At 48.9% G+C, this 21,287-nt stretch overlaps 2 protein-coding genes across 5 annotated transcripts; one reads left to right on the top strand and one right to left on the bottom strand.

Annotated features, from left to right (window-relative positions):
* Nucleotides 1-4,276: 4,276 nt before the first annotated feature.
* On the bottom strand, nt 4,277-9,517 carry NDUFA6 (NADH:ubiquinone oxidoreductase subunit A6). The gene is made up of 3 exons (XM_059680838.1): nt 9,340-9,517; nt 5,162-5,277; nt 4,277-4,476 (listed from the first exon to the last, which is right to left on the bottom strand). Exons 1-3 carry the CDS (start codon nt 9,476-9,478, stop codon nt 4,345-4,347), a joined length of 387 nt encoding a protein of 128 aa, XP_059536821.1. The 5' UTR covers nt 9,479-9,517; the 3' UTR covers nt 4,277-4,344.
* A 145-nt stretch (nt 9,518-9,662) lies between these two features.
* On the top strand, nt 9,663-21,066 carry LOC132225835 (uncharacterized). Of its 4 annotated transcripts, XM_059680828.1 has the most exons (10): nt 9,663-10,047; nt 15,000-15,275; nt 16,670-16,708; nt 17,658-17,701; nt 18,139-18,215; nt 19,682-19,747; nt 19,889-19,927; nt 20,197-20,385; nt 20,628-20,670; nt 20,908-21,066. In XM_059680828.1, the coding sequence occupies exons 3-10, from the start codon at nt 16,677-16,679 to the stop codon at nt 21,027-21,029; spliced, it is 612 nt and encodes a 203-aa protein (XP_059536811.1). In that variant the 5' UTR covers nt 9,663-10,047; nt 15,000-15,275; nt 16,670-16,676; the 3' UTR covers nt 21,030-21,066. The 4 variants fall into 4 exon arrangements, with proteins under 4 accessions (XP_059536811.1, XP_059536808.1, XP_059536809.1 ...); XM_059680825.1 differs by lacking the exon at nt 20,908-21,066 and having other exon boundaries at nt 20,197-20,650; XM_059680826.1 differs by lacking the exons at nt 16,670-16,708; nt 20,908-21,066 and having other exon boundaries at nt 20,197-20,650.
* The last annotated feature ends 221 nt before the right edge of the window (nt 21,067-21,287 follow it).

Genomic DNA, 21,287 nt, shown 5'->3' with positions numbered 1-21,287 from the left:
CAAACACCCCTAGTCACGGCATAAAAGGGAGGTGCCCTTCCTGGAACAGTAGGGTAGGGAGATTCTAGAAAAGGCTATGTTCAGGAGAGAAGGAGAAAGGCCAAAGAACCAGCAAACAAGTAGATTAAAAAGAAAAAGGAAAGGAGATGTGGGGTAAAGCTGGGAGTGGATGGACAAAAAAGAGGCACATGTGATCTTCCCGATGGACAAGTGGTTCCAGCTCAGGGCTGCACATTTGCTGCAGACAGGCACTGGTCAGGTGTGCTAGGGTGAGGCAGAGACAGAGGGCGGTAAGACATAAGGTCTGACTAGACGGTCTTGAATCCACACAGGTGAGTCTGCGTCCTATGGAAATATACAAGCATATCCTCTCCCCCAGGTTAAAAGTACATCAGGTCCCTTCCAGGCTCCTGTAAGCAAGTCTCTCCATTTGACGAGGGCTTTAGTTAGATCAGGGTCCCAATGTCTGTACATCGGGGAATTTCCCTCAGAATCTACATTTAGTATATTAATTACAAATAGAGTATGTTGTAGAACATGATGAGGAGAGGAATATTTAAACTCATTTTCTTGTAATTTTTTGTAACGGAGTAAATCAAACACTGCTGGGGCTATATAATAGAACTCCCATTTGAGACAAGATATCTCTTCCCCACAATGTAAAGGGGATAGTCGTAATTACATAGGGACAGAATGTTCCTGAATGTTGATCTGCATCAGCCCAAGTTAAAATCTGAGAACTCTTTTTTACATTAGATGCCTTGCCTAGTCCTACTAGGGAAGTGGAGGTGGTGTGCGTGGGCCATGAAGAGGGCCAATCCTTCCCTGCTATGCAGGAAACATCTGCTCCTGTATCCAATAGACCTTCAATTGGTTTCCCCTGAATTTGTAAAATTTTTGTAGGTCTAGTAGCATGGATTTCTTGTATCCAAAATGCTGCATCACTAGCTCCAAAGCCTCCGGCCCTTCTGGCTTCCTGGGTAACAGCTGTCCCTATTTTATGTATTGGTAACAGGAGTAATTGGGCAATTCTCTGGTTGGGCTGAATCTGTATGGTTGTGGTGGGTGGGGAAAGTAAAATCTGTATTTCTCCTGTGTAGTCTGCATCAACAACTCCTGGGATGACCAAGATCCCCTGTAATGAGGCGGAGCTCCATCCTAATATTAAACCTACAGTTCCTTCAGGCAGTGGCCCAGACACTCCTGTAGGAATGGCTGCTACCGGCGAGTCTGGGGTTAGTATTGCCTGGGTGGTTGAATGGAGATCCAATCCTACACTGCCTGGGGTTGCCCTGAAGAGGTCACTGACTGATTGAAATTTGCAGAGGAGTTGAGGGTTGATGCCCCTATTATCGCAGGGGCCTGAGGCTGGCCCCCTCTCAAGTTTCCCAATTGAGGTGATGGGATATAACCTCCTTGGGAGCGGTTTGTAGAATTTAAAGGCCGACCATTTTTATGGTATTTTGATCTACATTCCTTTGCCCAATGGAATCCTTTCTGACATCAGGGACAAACAGTTTTTGGAGGATTAATATTATTCCCTGATGTATTTCCAGGGTGTCAAGGAGCTTGCCATCTGGCCTGAGTATTATTATTTTTATTTGGGCATTCTCTGCTAAAGTGCCCAGATAAGCCACAAGAGTAGCAGTTCATATTTCTTTTATTACCTGTATTATTGCTGGCTTGTCCTATGCCCTGTACATATTGAGGGTATGTCTCCCCTTTGAGAGCTGCAGCTATAGCTATACCCTGTATAAATGTTGGACTTACATCAGCACACTGTTTTATAAAATCATTTATAGTTCCTGCTCTGCGAATCGGCCTTATTAAAGCCTGATAGGTATTATTAGCATTTTCAAAAGCCAGTTGTTTTTTTTGTTTGTTTAAATATATTTTATTGATTTTTTACAGAGAGGAAGGGAGAGAGATAGAGAGCTAGAAACATCGATGAGAGAGAAACATCGATCAGCTGCCTCCTGCACATCTCCCACTGGGGATGTGCCCGCAACCCAGGTACATGCCCTTGACCGGAATCGAACCCGGGACCTTTCAGTCCGCAGGCCGACGCTCTATCCACTGAGCCAAACCGGTCTCGGCAAAAGCCAGTTGTTTGATTAGGATATCGGCTGCCTCTTCATTAGTGATTACTCTCTTGACTGCCTGTATGAGGCGAGAAAGAAAATCCTGATACGGTTCCTCGACCTTCTGTTTAACCTCTGTAAGGGTGGTTGTTTTTCCTACTGTACAAGGTAGGGATTTCCAGGCATTTACTGCACAACTGTTTAATAAGTGCCTCTTTGGGCATATACATTTGCTCCTGAGCCGTGATAAAATCACCTTCTCCTAATATCATATCTAGGGTTATTCCTCCTCTGGAATTTTTGCTAGTGGCTACAGCTCTCTTAGCAAGATCATCATATTTAGTTTTCCATAATAAGTAATCGCCTCCTGAGAGACAGGCTTTACAAACCTGTGACCAATCATAAGGAGTCATCCATTTACTGGCTAGGGCTTCTACCAAGGTTTGTGTGTAAGGAGCTAGAGGTCCATATTCAGAGCAGGCCAATTTTAATTCTTTAAGTATTTTGTAAGGTACAGACTCCCAGGTGGAGTTTTCGTCCTCACCAAACTCATTCTCATATGCAACTGGGAAGCAAAGTGAGAATTCAAGATCTCCATTAGCTTCAGCTTCTCTTATGGCCCTTTGAAATTTAGACATGGAGCTCATAGGAGCTGGAGGACCTGGTTTAGGCTTCCTTTCTACTTTAGGGAGCCTGTTTTGAATGGGAGGGCCTCTCTCCTCTCTACTGACTGGAAAGGGCCAAGGGTCATGTTTATGATATTTATTCTCCTTCCGATCAGTAGGCATAACTAAATTGCTCTTAGATTGAGTTGGAGACAATAATGATGTATCCTCTCTAGGTGGAGCCGAGGGACTATTTAAAGTTTGAGAAAGTTAAACCGTTTTTGCCTCTGGTGCCAAGGTGTCACGAATTGAATTCCAGAGGGAAAGGGTATCTGCCGGGACCTTCTCAGATCCATGGTAGCTGTAATAATTCCTTAATTGCTCTCCTACTTTAGTCCAAGTTTCTAAATTAACAATTCCATCCTCAGGAAGCCATTGACATACGTCTTGTATAAAACTTTCTGTCTGACTGGGAGTAACCTTAACTCCTCTGCTAGCAAGCATATGCATTAAAAGATTAATACAGTCTTTTTTCTTTAGATTCAGTATGATCCATCTTCACAATCTAAGTTCTGTACTATCTACCCGCTTACCCTACTTATCCTCTATGGGGGGGGGGGGGTCTGCAGCACCCTACAATGCAGTCCTATCCGTCCCAAGTACGGGGGGACTTATCTAGGGGTCCCTGTTCAGGCACCAGATGCTGGGGTCCAACCCCAGCCGGTCCAGGGGTCCCCAAAGGTGTGGACGGAGTCAGCGAAGAAGGAATGACACGGAGACAGCGTTCAGTTGATCAGCAGCCTAGCCAGGATCTCTAGCCAAGTTCTGGTCTAAAATGATTATTTTAAAACTTGGTTTCTTAGATGAAAAATAGAATCTTGGTGCTGAAAAATTTGGGAATCCTAAGGTTGACTATATACTGAACCCCTTTTTCCAGCTTTTAGACCGTCCAGTGAAGGAACAGAGAAGACTGCTGTCCAAAGCAGAGATCACTTCTTTTACCTGGTCCAACATTTATTGTTACTTTAAAGCTGCAACCGTTTGCAAAAACAGTTGGAATATTTGTTCTCCGGGTGTGCACTGAACATCAGTGTCCCTAGTGGGGAGCCTAATTGAGTAGGAAGTTAATTTCATTTTAAGGACCCGTGCTTGTTGCAAATAGAGAGTTAGGCCTCTGATCAGCCACTTTCTTCAAAACCCAGGGGAAAATAGCCCCGTTTGTGTTCTCTGCTTCTGTGCCTTAGTGCTGCTCTCATCCCTCTCCGACAGCAAGAGCTGGCTAATTTTGGATAATCTGTGTGGTGACACTAACCATCCAATCCTGGAGGCTGTGGAAACACAGCTACATTAACGAAGTCATCCAGCCGCATACCCAGTATGGCAGTTTCTCAACAGATGGCCTTGTATTTCCTGTTTACCACATGCAAGGCTCTGGGAGGAGAATCCACTGTCATTTATAGGCAACCCCACACTTCAGGAAAAGGGAACGAACAGGTGGTGTGTATATGCCTACCCCACTTGTTCAGGCAAAAAGTGAGACTGCAGAAACGGAGCTTCCCATTGGTTCACCAATGGAATCCTACCACGAAGTGACCATCATATACTGAGTTTATTTGTAAGTATTTAAATATCAACATGCACCTTCCCACTGAATGACTTCATGGGTCGTGGCCAACATAGAACTTGGACAGGAAATCCTTTGGCCTTGGAGGTTCTGTTTCATGGAAGAACCGCATAACGTGTGTCCGCTGCTTCCACACTTTAATAGTTTCCTCCAGTTCCATCTTTCCCTGCACAAGTGAGGGGAGAGGTCTTCAGTCAAAGTGGTCCAGTGAAAGGAATACAACACCGAAGGCCAGGATTCTATTTTCTGCTCGGACACTGACTTGAGTGACCCTGGGTAAGTAACGTACTCTGTCTAGACCAGTTTCTGCATCTGAAAACAGGTGTTGGACTAAATGATCTCTGAGGGCTTTCAAATATTCTTTAACTGGCTGACTGGTCTAAGGAGAGACGACTTCCAGGTCAATGGGCCCCTGCCCCATGACGCCTAAGCTGACAGGCTGAACTTACATTTCTGCTTAACATGCTGAAGCTCCCTCCTATCGATGCTCCTGACTGACCAGAGACAGAATCAGGGCCAGGACTGGACCCCATTTACACAGGACTCAGCCAACCGGCCAGCCTCTTCCAGCTGTAAGCTGGCAACCAGGTGAAGCAGTAACCTCTAGGGAAGGGTTGAAGAAGAGTTCAAACTTTCATCCCTATACCTTTTTTTAATTATAAAATGCAAGCCCTTGCACAATCTTATAATCTCTTTAATCAGGTGATAACCTCCAAGTTCATCTGTTCCAGGCAACAGTTGCTGACCCAGCAGTTGCTTTTTAAACTTGGAAACAAAAGTGTTCATCTGGGAAGACTGGAGAGCTCTGGGCAGTTGGGTGTTCTTTAAATCGGTCAGGGAGGGTCAGTTACCTTAATGACCAGAAGATCAACCACTCTGGGGTCTGTGACGTGGGCATTCTTCATAAACATTTCTCGGACTTTATCCCGTCCCTGTTTCACAGAGATGTCTAGCTGGAATAAGTTCACTAAAGAGAAAACATGACCAGGGTAGAAATCATATGGTTAAAACATATTTTTTAGGTTTTGATCTATGGATATTCATTAAACACATAGAGGTTGCCCATTCAATTCACTTACCAAATATTAGCCTGACCCCAAGCTAGGTGCTTGAGGATGTGAAGAAGTGTGAGACTGCCCTCAAAGAGCTTATATTTTGTTTGGGGAGACAAGGCCACTGCATTTGAAGGGCAGTAAGAGCATAGGTCAAGTGTATGAATGACCTGGGTTCAAATTCCATCTCTGTCACTTACCAGCTATATATCCCTGTGTACGTTAACTTCTCTGTGCCTGAGTGCACTTATATATGAAGTGAGGACAAAAATAGCACATTTAACTCCAGAGCTGTTGGGAGGATTCTAACAATGCGAGATGCTTAGAACAGTGCCTGGCATGGAATAAATCCTCAATAAATGTTAGTAGTAGTATTATTATATGGAACATTTGCCAAAAAACAGGTTGGATGGTAAAATGGGACAGGCTGGGCAGGGTGCTCATTTGGCGAGGTGCCTGGTGTGGTCATTCCTGCGACACGTCCATCCCACTCTACAGAACTGTCACAACCAGCTCGGAGAACCACTGAGAGCTAATTAGTGACCGACTGAATGAAGAATAAAGCTTGACTTTTTAACTATACTCATAACTTAGTGACAGAAAAGCAAAGCTTCTGCTGAGGAAATCCTATGCCATGCTGCAAAGACAGTGTTTCTGACCCACACATGGAATAAATACACGACAGCAGAAATCGAATAGAAGCTGCATCCCAGTTTTAGGTCAGGAAGTGTTCACAGATGGGCAGGACTGAGGATCAGACAGTAGAAAGAACTCCGTATCCGGTGGTCGCTGGAGCAGTTTCCCATGGGGAGCCAATTCTATGCATCTCCCCCAATCTGCTGCCTTCACTTCCATAGCTTAATGTCAACCGTGGTGGGAGTATTTACACGTGGAAAACGGAAAACATTACACATCTAGGCTTCCCTCCAGAGAGTTGGCTGTTAAAACACTACAGTATCATATTAGGAATTTTAGAAAATGGTAAACAAAGGGACAATAAGAGACACAAAAAATAAAGGTAAACTAGTGTGGAGCCTAGAATTTAGAATCTTACCACTTGGGATGGCGGGGAGGAGTGAGGCCTAGAGCGGCAGTCACCAACCGGTGGTCCTTGAGGTCCGACCGCTGTCTAGAGCACTGTGGAGACTTGCCTGAGGTCATACTACTGGTCCCTGGCAAACTTGGGCCTGGAATCCAGGGTGTTTCTTGTGTTGTTTTAAAATTTACAATTGGCACTCTGAAGGAAAGAAATATGAAGAACCTTCCCTTGCTATCAGTATAACCCTTGCATCTTTATATTCGATCCCTCACTGTAGGCTCACCAGGGGAGCTGGTGCCCATCACTCCCATCCTCATGTCCTCCTGAAGCACCTGCCAGGAAAATGTCACGTGCACAAATGCAAAGTTTTGCTTACGAAGTCAGTTCATAGATCCCTGAATGCCCATCCTTCCAGGTTAAGAACCTTTGTTCTCAAGAGACAAATTCTATAGCTTTGTCCCAGGCGCCTTCCTGGCATCCTAACCCCTGAACACAACCTTCCACCAGTGGAAAGGCCTTAGGAAGGCAAACAGGAGCAGCCTAAGCTATGGCCTGCTGAATTGTTCTTTGGTCTAAATCAGTGGTTCTCAAACCAGCGGTGACTCTGCCACCCCCTGCCCCTAATATATGGCAATGTCTGGAGGCATTTTGGTTTGTCACAATTAGGGGGAATGCTCTTGGCATCTAGTGGGTAGAGGGCAGGGATGTTGCAAACATCCTACAATGCACAGGGCAGTCCCCTAAAACAAAGAATTATCCAGCACAAATGTGGCTACTGAGAAACCCCGGTGTAAATTTCAACTGTTCCCTACCTCCCACTCCTCCCTGTAACAAGAAAGGGTTCTGGGCACTCTAGGCAAGCATTATATTTTGAAACATCTGAATTTAACACACTCTCCTCATACCTATTATCCACCTGTCCCCTGAAGGCATTTGAATTTACAATCCCTGAACCAGTAGTTAGTTCTCTCAAGTTTCTCCTTCCCTAGGATCCTGTGGGTTTAAGTTCTGGTCATCCACAATTTCTCCAAGTCAGCTTGAGGACAGGGACAGAGTGGAGCAGTCAGAGTTCCTATCATTAGAGGACTTCTACAAGGAGGCTTCTGCTAGGGTAAGCCCTATAAATAACAATAGTGATAATAACAACAACGAAAAAACAGCAGCAGCCAACATTTAAGAGTGCCTGAGTGCCAGGCCCTATCCTAAGCACTCTAGCTATATTAACCTATTTAATACGGTAACTCTTGGAAGAAGGTACTATTATCCTCATTTGATAGATGAGGAAACTGAGGCACAGCAAGGTGAAATCACTTGCCCAAGGTCACACAGTAAGGGGCAAGGTCTGGAGGCAAGTTCAGCAGCCACCACATTCTACTCCTCACACACAGGTGGGGAGTAGCAGCCCGGAAGAGGTGCTATGGTGCTCCAGCTAGCTTAAAAACACCTCCCCTCTCGGACTAGCAGTGATGGTCTGCATTAAAACACACTAAATCAGTGGTTCTCAACCTTCCTAATGCCGCGACCCTTTAATACAGTTCCTCATGTTGTGGTGACCCCCAACCATAAAATTATTTTCATTGCTACCTCATAACTGTAATTTTGCTACTGTTATGAATCGTCATGTAAATATATGATATGCAGGATGTATTTTCATTGTGACAAATTGAACATAAAGCATAGTGATTACTCACAAAAACAATATGTAATTATATATATATGTTTTCCGATGGTCTTAGGCGACCCCTGTGTAAGGGTCGTTCGAACCCCAAAGGGATCGCGATCCACAGGTTGAGAACCGCTGCACTAAATCAATGAAACAAAATATCCAGGCCCTGACATGAGTACTGACTGCCCTTGACAGTTTAGGGCAGTGATGGTGAACCTATGACATGCGTGTCAGAGGTGACACGCAAACTCATTTTTTTGGTTGATTTTTCTTTGTTAAATGGCATTTAAATATATAAAATAAATATCAAAATATAAATCTTTGTTTTACTATGATTGCAAATATCAAAAAATTTCTATATGTGACACGGCACCAGAGTTAAGTTAGGGTTTTTCAAAATGCTGACACGCCGAGCTCAAAAGGTTCGCCACCACTGGTTTAGGGGGTTTTCCCCCAACCTTCCTTTCATCAGGTACAGAGGGTGGGGAGCACTGAGGGGGATGCCATGGTAAGGAAACAAGTCCCTGCACCCTGCAGTTTATATTTAACACGTCAGGTGAACAGGCTGGTTCTCTGACATCTCGGTGATTGCAGGAGTTCTGAAGCAGCGGAGGGCAGGCCACGGGTGGAGGGGAGCAGTGGCTAAGCACGACTAGGGCAGGCAGAGACCGCCCGCCCGCCCGCCCGGGGAGCAAGGCTTGGAGACGGAGGGGGGCGGGGCAGCGCCTCACTGACATGGATGACCTTGGGAAAGCCACTTCCCTTCTCTGCTTCAGCTGCTTTTGTGAGAGACGCGGGAACCCGATGGTCGCCCAGCCCTACAAGGCACCCTGCTGTACAGGTAACCTAGGGGCGCTGGACACGGTCTGGGAGCTAGAGTTGCCTTTGGGTTCCAGATCACCAGGCTAGCTCCGGACTTGGGGCAGCCACTTCGCCTCTCCGTGCCTCAGTTCCCGCCCCCACACAGTGAGTAGGTCATGGACAGGCCCTGCTCTCCCTCCCGGGGTTTCGTTTAGATTAGGGGGTGGGGGGTGGGGATGGGGGGGGATGGGAGCCAAAGCGCCGAGGGCGCCCGGGAGCGCGGTAGGGATGCTGGACACAGTTGGTCTGACCCCGGCGCCACTGCCAGGTCGGGTCCACCCAAGCTCGGTGACCCTCCTCCCCTGAAACACGTGGGGGCGCCTCTGCCGGGCCCGAGAGAAATCAGAGGCCGGGAGGGCTGCGACCTTGAGCGGCCGCCTCCGCTGCCCCGCGCACGCCGATGCCTCTCACCAGTGGTCGGCACCTCCCGATACCAGGCGCGGTAGAGCTCGCGCACCCTCCGCTTGGCCTCGTTCATGTCCCGACTGAAAATGGGCTTCACCGAGGTGCTGGCCGCAGCAGCCGCCCGGCGGACGCCGCTCGCCGCCATCTTGCTAAAGTAACCACCCCCCCAACCCCGCCCCCTTTCCACCCGCTAGTGCGGCGAAGGGCGAACGTCTTTGCTTATTGGCTAAAATTGAAGGCCACGCCCCTAAATTCTATGGGTGGGCGGGAGGGCGGCTGTAGGTCTCTCTGATTGGTCGGGAGACCTGTATCTCTGGGTGGAAGGAAATCGGTTGGTGGCTGCTCACGCTCATCAGCAGAAACGCGAACTAGTCGGCTGGACGTCCTAACGGTCGCCGACGGCGCCGCCAGGGGGCGCTCGGTCCCCAGCCTGGCCGCGTGCCGCCGAGCTGCCTGGTCTCCCAGCGACGCGGCGCTCGCCGGGGGGCGCGGGGGGGCGCGCTGGCCTCGCAGAGCTTCCCGGGTCGGCTCCCGGGTGGTGGCGGCTGAAGCAGACAGTGGCGCCTGGACTGCTGTGGCGCCGGCCTGGCCCTTCTGTGGGGCCACTTTCTCTAAACTTTTTACCCCCATGAGTCAACTCTTTCGACGTGCGATACAGATGGGAAAGCGCTTTCCTGGCCTGTGTTTCTCGACGCTTCTCCACAGCCCGGGGAGGTAGGTTCTACCTTCAGCCCCATGTTCGACAAGGACGTTTGCTTCCCAAACTGTGGATTTCTGTGAAACGCAGCGCAGAGTTTTGGAGCTGGAGGAGCCTTAGGTTGTCCTCTCCGGGTCTCTCTCTTTTCTGGCATTTTCCTGCCGAGGTTCTCCCCTGGCATGAAGGGGGCTAGGAGTGTGAAGGGAAAATAGCGAACAGGACGGGCGGGGCCTGCGCAGGGGCCTGGCCTCCTTAACCTCCTGGATCAGGTGGGTGGTTAGCGTCCCGTTTCACAGGCGAGAAGCCGAGGCGGGCGGAGGCAAGGCCACTCGCCCGTTAGGCCTCCCACCCCACCCGCCCGCCCGCCGGGGGTCCAGGGCCAGGCACCTGGCGAGCGTCGCGGAAGGAGCAGGGGCCGGGCTGAGCTGAGCTCTGCGCCCCGGACCAGCATGGGGGATGGCCCTGCATCTAGCCCTCTCTTTCTCATTTTAAAGGGTTAAAAATGTGGATACTTTATTCTCCTTTTATTTTAACATTTATTTGTACATTTAAATGAGCTAGACAAAAGAAAGCAGGTAACACATAAATGATAAAGCATGATAATAAAACGAAAACTTCTGAACCCCAGGACCCAACTGAAGAATTGGTAGTCATCAAGGCTTCCATAAAGTACACTATATACCTGGTAACCAGGCACATTAACTCGCTTAAGCCTCACAACACACCTGTGAGATGAGTGTTGTTGAACCCATTTTACAGATGAGAAAACTGAGACACAGACTAAGTTACTTACTTAACAGCATTGGGTTGAGACCTAGGTAGTGGCTCCAGAGCCTGTGCTCTACCTCTCATGGCACCTATAGGATACCTACCTGTGTACCTTAGTCCCTGCTCCTGCCTCCTCTAGGTGTAACCACTGTCCTGAATATTAATGTTAATATTCATTTTCATTAAAACAATAAAAGGCTTCTAAAACCACAAACTGGGATAAAATATCTGCAGATCATATATTCCATAAGGGACTTGTATCTAGAATATGTAAAAGGCTCTTACAACTCAATAATAAAAAGACAAATAGCTCAATTAAAAATGAGCAAAGGTGCTTGTCCAGTGTTGCTTAGTGGTTGAGCGTCGACCATGAACCACAAGGTTACAGTTTGATTCCCAGTCAGGATACATACAAGAAGCAACCGATGAAGGCATACATAATTGGAACAACAAATCAATGTTTCTCTCTCTTGCTCTTAAAAACACACACAGATGAGCAAAGGTGACACCAAGTATTGATGAGGATGTGAAGTAGCAGGAACTCTCATTCATTGCTGGTGAGAATGCAAAATCATACAGCCACTTTGTAAGACAGTCTGGCAGTTTCTTACAAAACTAAACATACTCTTTTTTTATTATTAAATATATTTTTATTGATTTCAGAGGAGAAGGGAGAGGGAGAGACCAAAACATGAATGATGAGAGAGAATCATTGATTGGCTGCCTCCTGCATGCCCCACACTGGAGATCAAACCCACAGCCATGACTTCTTGGTTCATAGTTCGGTGCTCAACCACTGAGCCATGCCGGCCGGGCAAAACTAAACATACTTTGAACATATGATCCAGCAATCACACTCCTTGGTATTGCCCAATTAATTGAAAACTTATGTCCACAGAAAATCTGCACATGGAATTTTATATTCATAATTGCCAGAACTTGGAAGCAACCAAGAAGTCCTTTAGGAGGTGAATGAATAAATAAATAGTGGCATGTGCAGACATTAAGATATTCTTCAGGGCTAGAAAGAAATGAGCTAGCAAGCCATGAAAAGACATGAAGGAAACTTAAATGGATATACCTAAGTGAAAGAGCAATTCTGAAAAGGGTACATACTGTGTGATTCCAGCTATATGACATTCTGGTAAAGGCAGAACTATGGAGACAGTGAAAAGATCATTGGCTGCCAGAGGCTGGGAGGAGAAAGGGACGAGTAGGTGCAGCACAGAGTGTTTTTAGGGCAGTAGAGGTGGATACATGCCATTATACATGCTCAGACTCCTAGAGTGAACCCTAATGTAAATTGTGACCTTTGGGTGACAATGATGTGTCAGTGTAGGTTCATTGATTATAACAATGTGTCACTCTGCTGGGGGATGTTGATAGTGGGGAGGCTGTGAGTGTGTGTATGTTGGGGGTGGAGTAAGGGGAAGTCAAAATTACTATAAAAAGTATTTTTTTATTTTTATTTTTTAAATATATTTTATTGATTTTTTACAGAGAGAAAGGAAGAGAGATAGAGAGTTAGAAACATAGATGAAAGAGAAACGTCGATCAGCTGCCTCCTGCACATCTCCTACTGGGGATGTTCCCGCAACCCAGGTACATGCCCTTGACCGGAATCGAACCTGGGACCTTTCAGTCCTCAGGCCGACGCTCTATCCACTGAGCCAAACCGGTCTCGGCTAAAAAGTATTTTTTTAAATAGGCAAAGGATTTGAATATCTGTTTCTCCAAATTAGATATACAAATGATCAATAAGTATGTGAAAAGACAATGTCATCAGTCACTAGGTAAATGCAAGTCAAAACCATTAAGTTACCACTCACCCACTAGAATGCCTAGAATAAAAAAGATAGATAATAGTGTTGGCGAGGATATGGAGAAATTGGAACCCTTATATATTGCTGGTGGGAATATGAAATGGTGCAGCCACTTTGGGAAACAGTCAGGCAATTTCTTAAAAAGTTAAACATAGCCCTAGCTGGCTTGGCTCAATGGATAGAGCATCAGCCTGCGGACTGAAGGGTCCCAGGTTCGATTCTGGCCAAGGGCACATGCCTGGGTTACAGGCTCGATCCCCAGTTGGGGGTGTGCAGGAGGCAGCCGATCAACGATTCTCTCTCATTGATGTTTCTCTCTCTCTTCTTCTCCCTTCCTCTCTAAAATCAATAAAGAAATATATATTTTTTAAAATGTTAAATATAGACTTATTATAAATTCCAATTCTAGGTATCTACCCAGGAAAAATAAAAACATTTGTCCACACAGACACTTGTATGTGAATGTTCATAGCAGCATTATTCATGATAGCCCAAAATAGAAACAACTCAAAAGTCCATCAACTGGATGGACAAGGAAAAAAGTGTATAAACAAAATATGGTGCGTTCATACAATGGAATATTCTTCAGCCACAATGAACCTTGAAGACATGCTAAGTGAAAGGAGCTAGACAGCACAAATCAGATAATTTCATTTCTGTGAAGGGTTCAGAAAAGGCAAATGTATACAAGCAGAAAGTAAATTATAGTTGTCAAGTGCTGAGGTGGAAATGAGGAGTGAATGTAGCATGAAGTTCTGTTTAGGCTGATGGAAATGCTCTAAAATTAGTTTGTGATGCTAGTGCACAACTTTGTAAATATACTAAAATTCACTGACTTATACACTCAAATGGGTGAAGGATAAATTTTATGGTATGTAAATTATCTATACTAATATAAGGATGATATGCTAATTAGACCAGGTCGACCGGACACGGACATCTTCCGGTCCTCCTTCCGGACAAAGCCATGGTGATGGGAGCTGAGGCAGAGGTGGTTAGGGGTGATCAGGCAGGCAGGCAGACAGGCAGAGGTGGTTAGGGGTGATCAGGCAGGCAGGCAGACAGGCAGAGTGGTTAGGGGCAATCAGGCAGGCAGGCAGGTGAGTGGTTAGGAGCCAGCAGTCCCAGATTGCAAGAGGGATGTCTGACTGCCAGTTTAGGCCCGATTCCTATGGTCAGACATCCCCCGAGGGGTCCCAGATTTGGAGAGGGCGCAGGCCAGGTGAGGCCCCACCCCCGTGCACGAATTTTGTGCATCGAGCCTCTAGTACAGTGGTTCTCAACCTGTGGGTCGCGACCCCTTTGGGGGTCGAACGACCCTTTCACAGGGGTCACCTAAGACCATCCTACATATCAGATATTTAAATTATGATTCATAACAGTAGTAACATTACAGTTATGAAGTAGCAATGAAAATAATTTTATGTTGGGTCACAACATGAGGAACTGTATTTAAAGGGCCAGAAGGTTAAGAACCACTGGTTTATGGCCTCTGTGAGATGTGAGCATTAGGTAACAGGTCTTGCAAGACCAGTTTCTGGGAAAGGGGCAGTGACTTAATTATAGGTTATCAAGAATGTACATTAGGTTACTGGCACAAATTCAGATTGCTAGCCCCCGCCCCCCCCCCAAAGTCTTATTTTCCCCATCATAATGAGAATTAAAAAATTTATTCATTGATTTTTGAGAGAGAGAAACATTGATTTATTGTTGTACTTATTTATGCATTCATTGGTTGATTGTTCTATGTGTCCTAATCAGGGGTCAAACTCGCAACCTTGGCGTATCGGGATGATGCTCTAACCAGCTGAGCCAGGGTCCTTTTGACTTTTAATTTTACCCATATGTTATTTATTTATTTATTTATTATTTTTTAATTTTTTTTCCCATATGTTATTTAAAAGTATGTTGTTTAGTTCCAGATATTTGGGGATTTTTCCAGGGAGTATCTGTTACTGATTTCTAATTCAATTCCATTGTGGTCAAAGGACTTACTTGAAATAACTAATCTTTTAAAATTTACTGAGACTTGTTTTATGGTTTATCTTAATGTTTCATCTGTACGTGGAACTCGGCATTTGTTAGTTTAACCATCCATAGTTTTGTAATTATTACTTAGTGACATTTACAGTAATTTGGGGATGGTAGAAGATGTCTATTTGATGTCTTCAAGTGCCCCAAGGGCAGGCTCTGTGTCCTGTTACCTTTCTATCCCCTTGGCGTTATTCCTGGCCGCAAAGGGAAGCTCAGCAGACACTGATCAGATGGTTGGGTAACACTTACAAATTGTCAGGCTGTGTTCTTGTTTCTGATCCAGAAAATGTGCTTATTGGATTATGTGACATGACTGAATCTCACACCTTTGTGTGTTTGTATAGCATTGATGGCGTTGAATGGAACCAGAGAGATAGCCACAAAGGTGCTGGCTCTGACTGCTGGGGATGGAAAGCCGCCCTGAGGCAGCTGACCACCTGCACTGGCCCAGGTTGGAGCGGCTGTCCTGTCATAAAGCCCCCTAAGATGTGATGTCACACACAGAGGGGCTGTATTCTGGACTCCTAGCCTTAGCGGCTCAGTGCCCTTCTCAGAGGAAAGGCGGGCAGGCTGCCTGAACACGGCCGTGATCGCAGGAAAGGTCAAGGTTGGCGTATGTGGTAAGTGGCTCAAAGGCAGGAAGCATCCTAAGCAGGTGACAATTGTCTTTGGGACTCCCAGCCTACCTTTTGGGCTTCCCTTCCTACTTCGCCTGCCCTTCTCCTCTCCTTCAGGACTCACTTTCTCTCCTTCCCTTCTGCAAACCTCCTCTCAGAAAAAGCCTGAAAGCTTGGCTCACGCTAGTTATACACATGACTAGCAAAGCTTACGCTGGAGACACCGCCAGCGGCGTTCCCAGAGATGCCCCAGGGACCCCGCGGTGCTGTAGCGCCCGGCGGAGTTGAAGTGAGCCAGGCCTGCAGGGGCCCCTGGATTTGGTGCCCAGGAGCATGTTGGTGACTTTGATGAGAGAGGTTTCAAGAACTTGTGGGGTCAGACACAGATAGAGGTGGGCTGTGGGGCATAGACGGCTCTCTCCAGGAGACCGTGAAAAGGGGAGGGGCCAGTTAGGACCCTCACTGAGAAGGGTTGTGTGTTCAGAGAGAGGGGCTTTTTTTTTTTTTAATGGAAGAGATGAGTGATGTGTTTAAATGCTGATGGGAAGGAGCCATTAGAGAAGGAAAGGCTGAATATATCAGAGAGGAGACCCCAACGCCCAGGTTGTGAGAAGACCACATGGAATGCAGCTCAGAGGGGGCGGTCTCAGAGGGGAGGGCAGCCCCTCCCTGGAGGAGGAATTGGCCTGTGAGAAGCAGAGAATGAATGGGAGGGTTTGGTGGTGAAGGGAACTGGCATCTGGTGAAGGTTGAAATCTTTAGAAGATTCTGAAACAGCCCCCGTGGAGAATGGGAGCTGCCTCGGGAAGCAGAGGCTCACTGGCCTCATCCAGGGTCCAGCTCACGTGGGAGACCCTGACTTGCCATGGTGCCAGTTTGTAGGGAATGCTGACACTGGTGGGGGTTCCAGACAGAATAGTTTGAGGAAGCTGGGGAATCGCCCTCGGTGCTCCCCAAATTATTCCCCAAATGCTCTGTAACCCAGAAAATACTTTAAAGTGTTTTAAATCATTATTGTTTATAGTTATCATTCACCACCTACACCTGGAGACGTTTTATACGAAATGTTCAATAGACCTATTCCTTTCTCCTTCATCTTAGCCCACCCCCCCTTTCCCCAATGTTTTCCCTGGGACCTCCCTTCCCAGCTCTGAGGCACAAAAACCATCTTTTGTTTGGAGCTCTTGGAAGAAATTTCTGAGCATTTTCCAAGCTCCTAGAAGTCCCCCTCCTTAGTTGGACCAGCTGGCCGTCCCCTGGCTGAGCCTGGCCTGTGGAGGTCCTTGCTGTCCACTGACTGCCTCTGGCCTGTTGTGACTCCTGCAGGCCACAGGGTCCAGGAACACTGGGGCCCCGGGCCTGTGATGCCTTGACTGTTGCCTACCCTTTCTCCTTAGACTGAAAATGGTGTTTGGTATATGCGGCCAGAAGGAGAGGTAAAGTTTGGGTGCACCCTACTACCACGTCCCGAATGACCAGGCAGGGGATCCCCCACTTGGGCCCAAGAGGAAGGGAAAGCAGGGTTCTCTATAACTTCTCCTTGACTGTTAGAGTGTCTCTGGGACTCAGAGTCGGGGTGGGAGGGCCTGGTTCTAGTAGGTGGGCATGAGTGTGTGTGTGTGTGTGTGTGTGTGTGTGTGCCACGCACAAGAAGGCATCATTTTAGCCAGCGGTTCTCAACCTTCCTAATGCCACGACCCTTTAATACAGTTCCTCATGTTGTGGTGACCCCCAACCATAAAATTATTTTCGTTGCTACTACTTAACTGTAATTTTGCTACTGTTATGAATTGTTATGTAAATATCTGATATGCAGGATGTATTTCCACGACCCCTGTGAAAGGGTTGTTCGACCCCCAACGGGGTCGCGACCCACAGGTTGAGAACCGCTGATTTTAGCAATGCCAAAATGCTCTGCTGTCCCAAGGGAGGGGTCACAGAAGAGGGAGGTGACCTGGAACGTGATTTCTACCCCGGGTGTGGGATCTGTCAGTCCAGAGGAGGGAGGGCTTGGAGGGTTGCGGGAGAAGAGCTGACCCAGCACCGGATGATCACCTGTGAGGCCCGGGCAAGGTCAGGGCCTGCCTTCTGGCTGGAGAGGCACGATGGCTCGCATGTACAGTGCGGAAGGGAAGACAGGGAATGGCCCGGGCTCCGTGTCTGCTCCAGGCGCCAAGCCTGCTGCTGAAGGAGGCAGAGGCACAGAGTCATGCCAGCCCGTCAGCAGGGAGCCCGGGCTGAGCCCTGAGGCAGCTGAGGGATTTGCTTGCCCACAGTGGTGACGGGACACACCCGGTAGGGCAGGTCCTGGATTGGGGGGAAGCCGGTACCCACTGGTGAGGGCAGGGGAGACCCCGCCTCACACTCACTCTGCTTTCCTTCCAGGCTCTACAGGGCCCTGTACGTAGTGCAGATCTTCATTCTTGCAGGTAAGGTCTGTGCTGCGGTGAGTTGGGGAGGACGTCAGGACCCGGGAGTTGGTTCTCCCCTCAGAGCCCCCGGCCTCCAGCTGCCCAGCGGGGCTCCCCGAGGCCTGGCTCCCTAGGGGCTGGCCGCCTTTCTCCACGTCTGCCCTCTGCACCCTCAGGGTGGAGTGGCACTCAAACCCATGTCTAACTGTGAAGCTCATACTCTGCCCCCCCGCAAAAATACACACAGAACCCGCAAACCAAAAGCCCACACAACCTAATACAGTCCTACCGCAATGACTTTCAAATTTTTGCTTGCATACCTTTTCAAAGACTTTATCCCCTCACACATTTTAAATTAGTACCTAATTTATGTCACAGTGTCAAGGGATATGGCACTTTAAAATAATGACATCTCTGTTCAGTGCTCTAACTAGTCTTCCTTCACCCATTTGCAGGAATGGTATACTATTATTTCCAGGAGTTTGTGGGGAAAACAGCTCCAGACCACGCGATTGCTGGGGAATCATCACCGGTAGGCACCTCGCTCAGTCCTAGAGGCTGGGGTGGGCTCCCTGGGGTCATACTGCTTGTCCTCAAATGGTCAACTCTGTGTGTGTGTGTGTCTGTGTGTGTGTGTGTGTGAGCGCGCGCGGCGGTGTGGATTCTAGAGATTTCCTATTTTCTCAGCATCAAAACATAAGCCCCACCCCTCATGAGCTGGCTATATGGTCACTTCAGGGCTCTGTGGCAGGGGCCTGGATAACCCAAAGGAGCAGGTGATCCTAATGCATGTGCGTAGCCCTGGAATGTGGTTCGACACTCATGTGAGCAGCGTGGTGCTGAGCAGGACTCCTGCCTGGAGTTGCACAGCCTCTTTGATGTCCCAAGTCCAAGAACCTGTGGCAGAAGCCCCCTCTCCCAGCCTCGGTCAGAGCACAAACGGATGCTGGGTCCACTGCGGCACTGCACACCTGGTGTGGGAGCCCTTGATGGGACGCAGCCTCGGGGCTCCGTGATGGGTGGCCTTGTGATATTACATGTCTGAAAGGCCTCAACCCACCCTCGGTGAGCGAGTGGCTGGGCATGGAATTCTAGACTAGAAATAACTTTCCCACCGATTCTGAAGATCCTCATTGCCTTCTGGCTTCAAATGTTGGTGTTTAACGTCTGATGAAATTGAATTCTTAGAACAGACGTTTTCCTTTGAATTCTGGAAGCTTGTTGGTTCTGCTCTGGGTCCTCAGTATTCTGAAATTTACTGAAGGCATCTCGGGTGGGTTTTCCTCATCCATTGTCATGGACACTTGGTGATTCCTTCTCTCCTGAAAACTCCTGTCCCTCATCTTTGGGAATTGTCTTGATAAAAAGGAATGTACGCCCAGGGCAGGTGTGTCTCAGTGGTTGAGTGTCGACTCATAAACTAGGAGGTCACTGGTTCGATTCTTGGTCAGGGCGCGTGCCTGGGTTGCGGGCTTGATCTCCAGTAAGGGGCGTGCAGGGCAGCTGGTCGATGATTCTCTCTCATCATTGATGTTTCTATCTCTTTCTCCCTGTCCCTTCCTCTCTAAGATCAATAAAAAAATATTTTTAAAAAGACTTTTATAAAAGAACGTATTTAGAATATCTCCTGTCACCCCAGCTTGTTGCCTCTGCTCACTTTCAGGAAGATCCATGGTCTAGCTGTTGGTCCTCCTGATATCCTCTCTGTTCTTGCTGGGAAATGCTTTTTTCAGCTTTATCTTCTGGGCTTTGATTGGGTTTTCCATTCCCATAATCATATCACAGTTTGGGTTTTCAAGCTTTAGAGGTTGATATTTGAACGTTTCTGTTTTAGAGCCTGTTCTTGTTCCGTTCATGAGCTCAGTTTCTCTTCCTAAAGGCATCAGTCATGCTGAAGTTCCCTAAGTCCCTGGGGTCTTTAGGGGTCAGTGCTGCCCACTAACAGTCACCTCAGCTGTGCCCTCAGCCGCCTCCCTTCTCTCTCTCCCTGTCATGCAGTCCATAGGAGAGACCTTGAGGCCACTGTGGGGGCTGATGGATAAGTGCTACCCTGTGGCCATTCAGGTGGGTAAGACTGGGGACTCTACTTCCCCTGAGGGGGGCGGCTGTCCTGGGCCCCCTGTCCTGGGTAGACACCGTGAGAGGCCGGGTGGGTGGGCGTGGGAGGGGGCGACTCCCAGCATGCATGGCTGTTTCCCCCTGTAGAGACGCAGAGTCAGGAGTGGGAAGAAGCAGGCCTCCAAGGTAAGAGGCCTGCCTGGAAGGGCCCGGGCCGGGCTCTCCCGTCAGCTCCATGAGGCCCAGGGGTGCCTGGCTCAGGGCCTGCAGGCCCGGGGGGGGGGGGCAGGGTCCCTCCAGGAAACTCACGGCCCCGCCACCCCACCTCTGGAGCTGATAGGGAAGGACTTCCCTGGAGAAAGAATGAACTGTACGCACCCCAAGTGTGGGAAATGGGAGGGTTGAGGCGTACTGGGGCCTCCCGGCCTGTGTGATGCCCACTTCTCTCTTGGCAGGCCACAGCCCCTGAGACTCCGGGAGGACTGGATGATGCTGCCCCCAAGGAGGAGACAGACATCCTGTCTCAGGGGGAGAAGGACCCGGAGGGGGAGGGGAGGGTCCCAGGCCAGGGAGCAGCCAGCCCCACTCCTGCTGGGAAGGAAGTGGCTGAGGAGAAGCAGGTGGCAGGGAGCCCAGGCTGGGAGGTAAGGAGGCCTGGTGCCCCAAGCAGTGCCGGGCGGTGGGCAGGCTGTGGGGATGGAGAGGGGGCTGGGCACCCCCAACATGACGGGGCCAAACTGCATCTCAGTAGAGCAGCTCTCTGTGGAGCTGAGGGGAGCAGAGGCGGTGTGAGTCCTGGCCTCCCTGACTTCTCGTGTAGCGAGGCCTCAGTTTCCCCATCTGCACTGTAGAGCCTGTCTCATCCCACCATGCCCTTCTTTCCCAGGGAGATAAGAAGGTCCCAAAGGAGCTGGCTCTACCTCCTTCTGGTAAGAGAGCCCAGCCCACCCGCCTCCCTCCCTCCTCTGTGACCCTGAGGAGCCCCCAGGGAGCCCCCACCCTCCTGGCCCAGGGAGTCCCGAAGGAGCCTCCTTAGCCCACTCTCCAGGGACGTGGGTGGGAGGAACCCTGGTGTCAGTGCTGCCCCATCAGATCGCGCTGCCCTGGCCCTGAGGAAGGGTTCCTCCGGCAGGCGACCTGCAGGGCCTGCCTCCTTTTGTTTGTAGGGGCCTCTGGGGTGCAGAGCCAGGAGGAAAGGCCCGGCGGGTGGGCCCCCCAGCTCCTGAGGAAGCTCTGGCTGGGCTGGTTCCCGGTCTCTGACAGCCCTGACACTCAGGAGCACGAGTGACAGTCCAATAAACGCACAGATGCTGCCGCCGTGGCCCCGCTGCCTCCTCGCAGGCCTCGCCCTGCAGACCCATGTGGCACTGTCCCAGCAAGCACCACGCCTGACTCGGAAGTGGGTACTCTGGGGAGGCCGAAGGGGCCCTGCTGACCTGGGCTCCATGTCAAGGGACAGGCCAAGCTCCCTGCATGCGGGGAGCGGGGTAGCTTGTCAGGAGGGCATCTAGAGGACACTGGTGGGACCTGTCAGGGGTGCCGTGAG

The sequence above is a fragment of the Myotis daubentonii genome, chromosome 2 (assembly GCF_963259705.1).
Source record: "Myotis daubentonii chromosome 2, mMyoDau2.1, whole genome shotgun sequence".
NCBI lineage: Eukaryota > Metazoa > Chordata > Mammalia > Chiroptera > Vespertilionidae > Myotis > Myotis daubentonii.
Note: the sequence above shows the minus strand (reverse complement) of the source record. Positions and strands in the feature narration are given on the sequence as shown.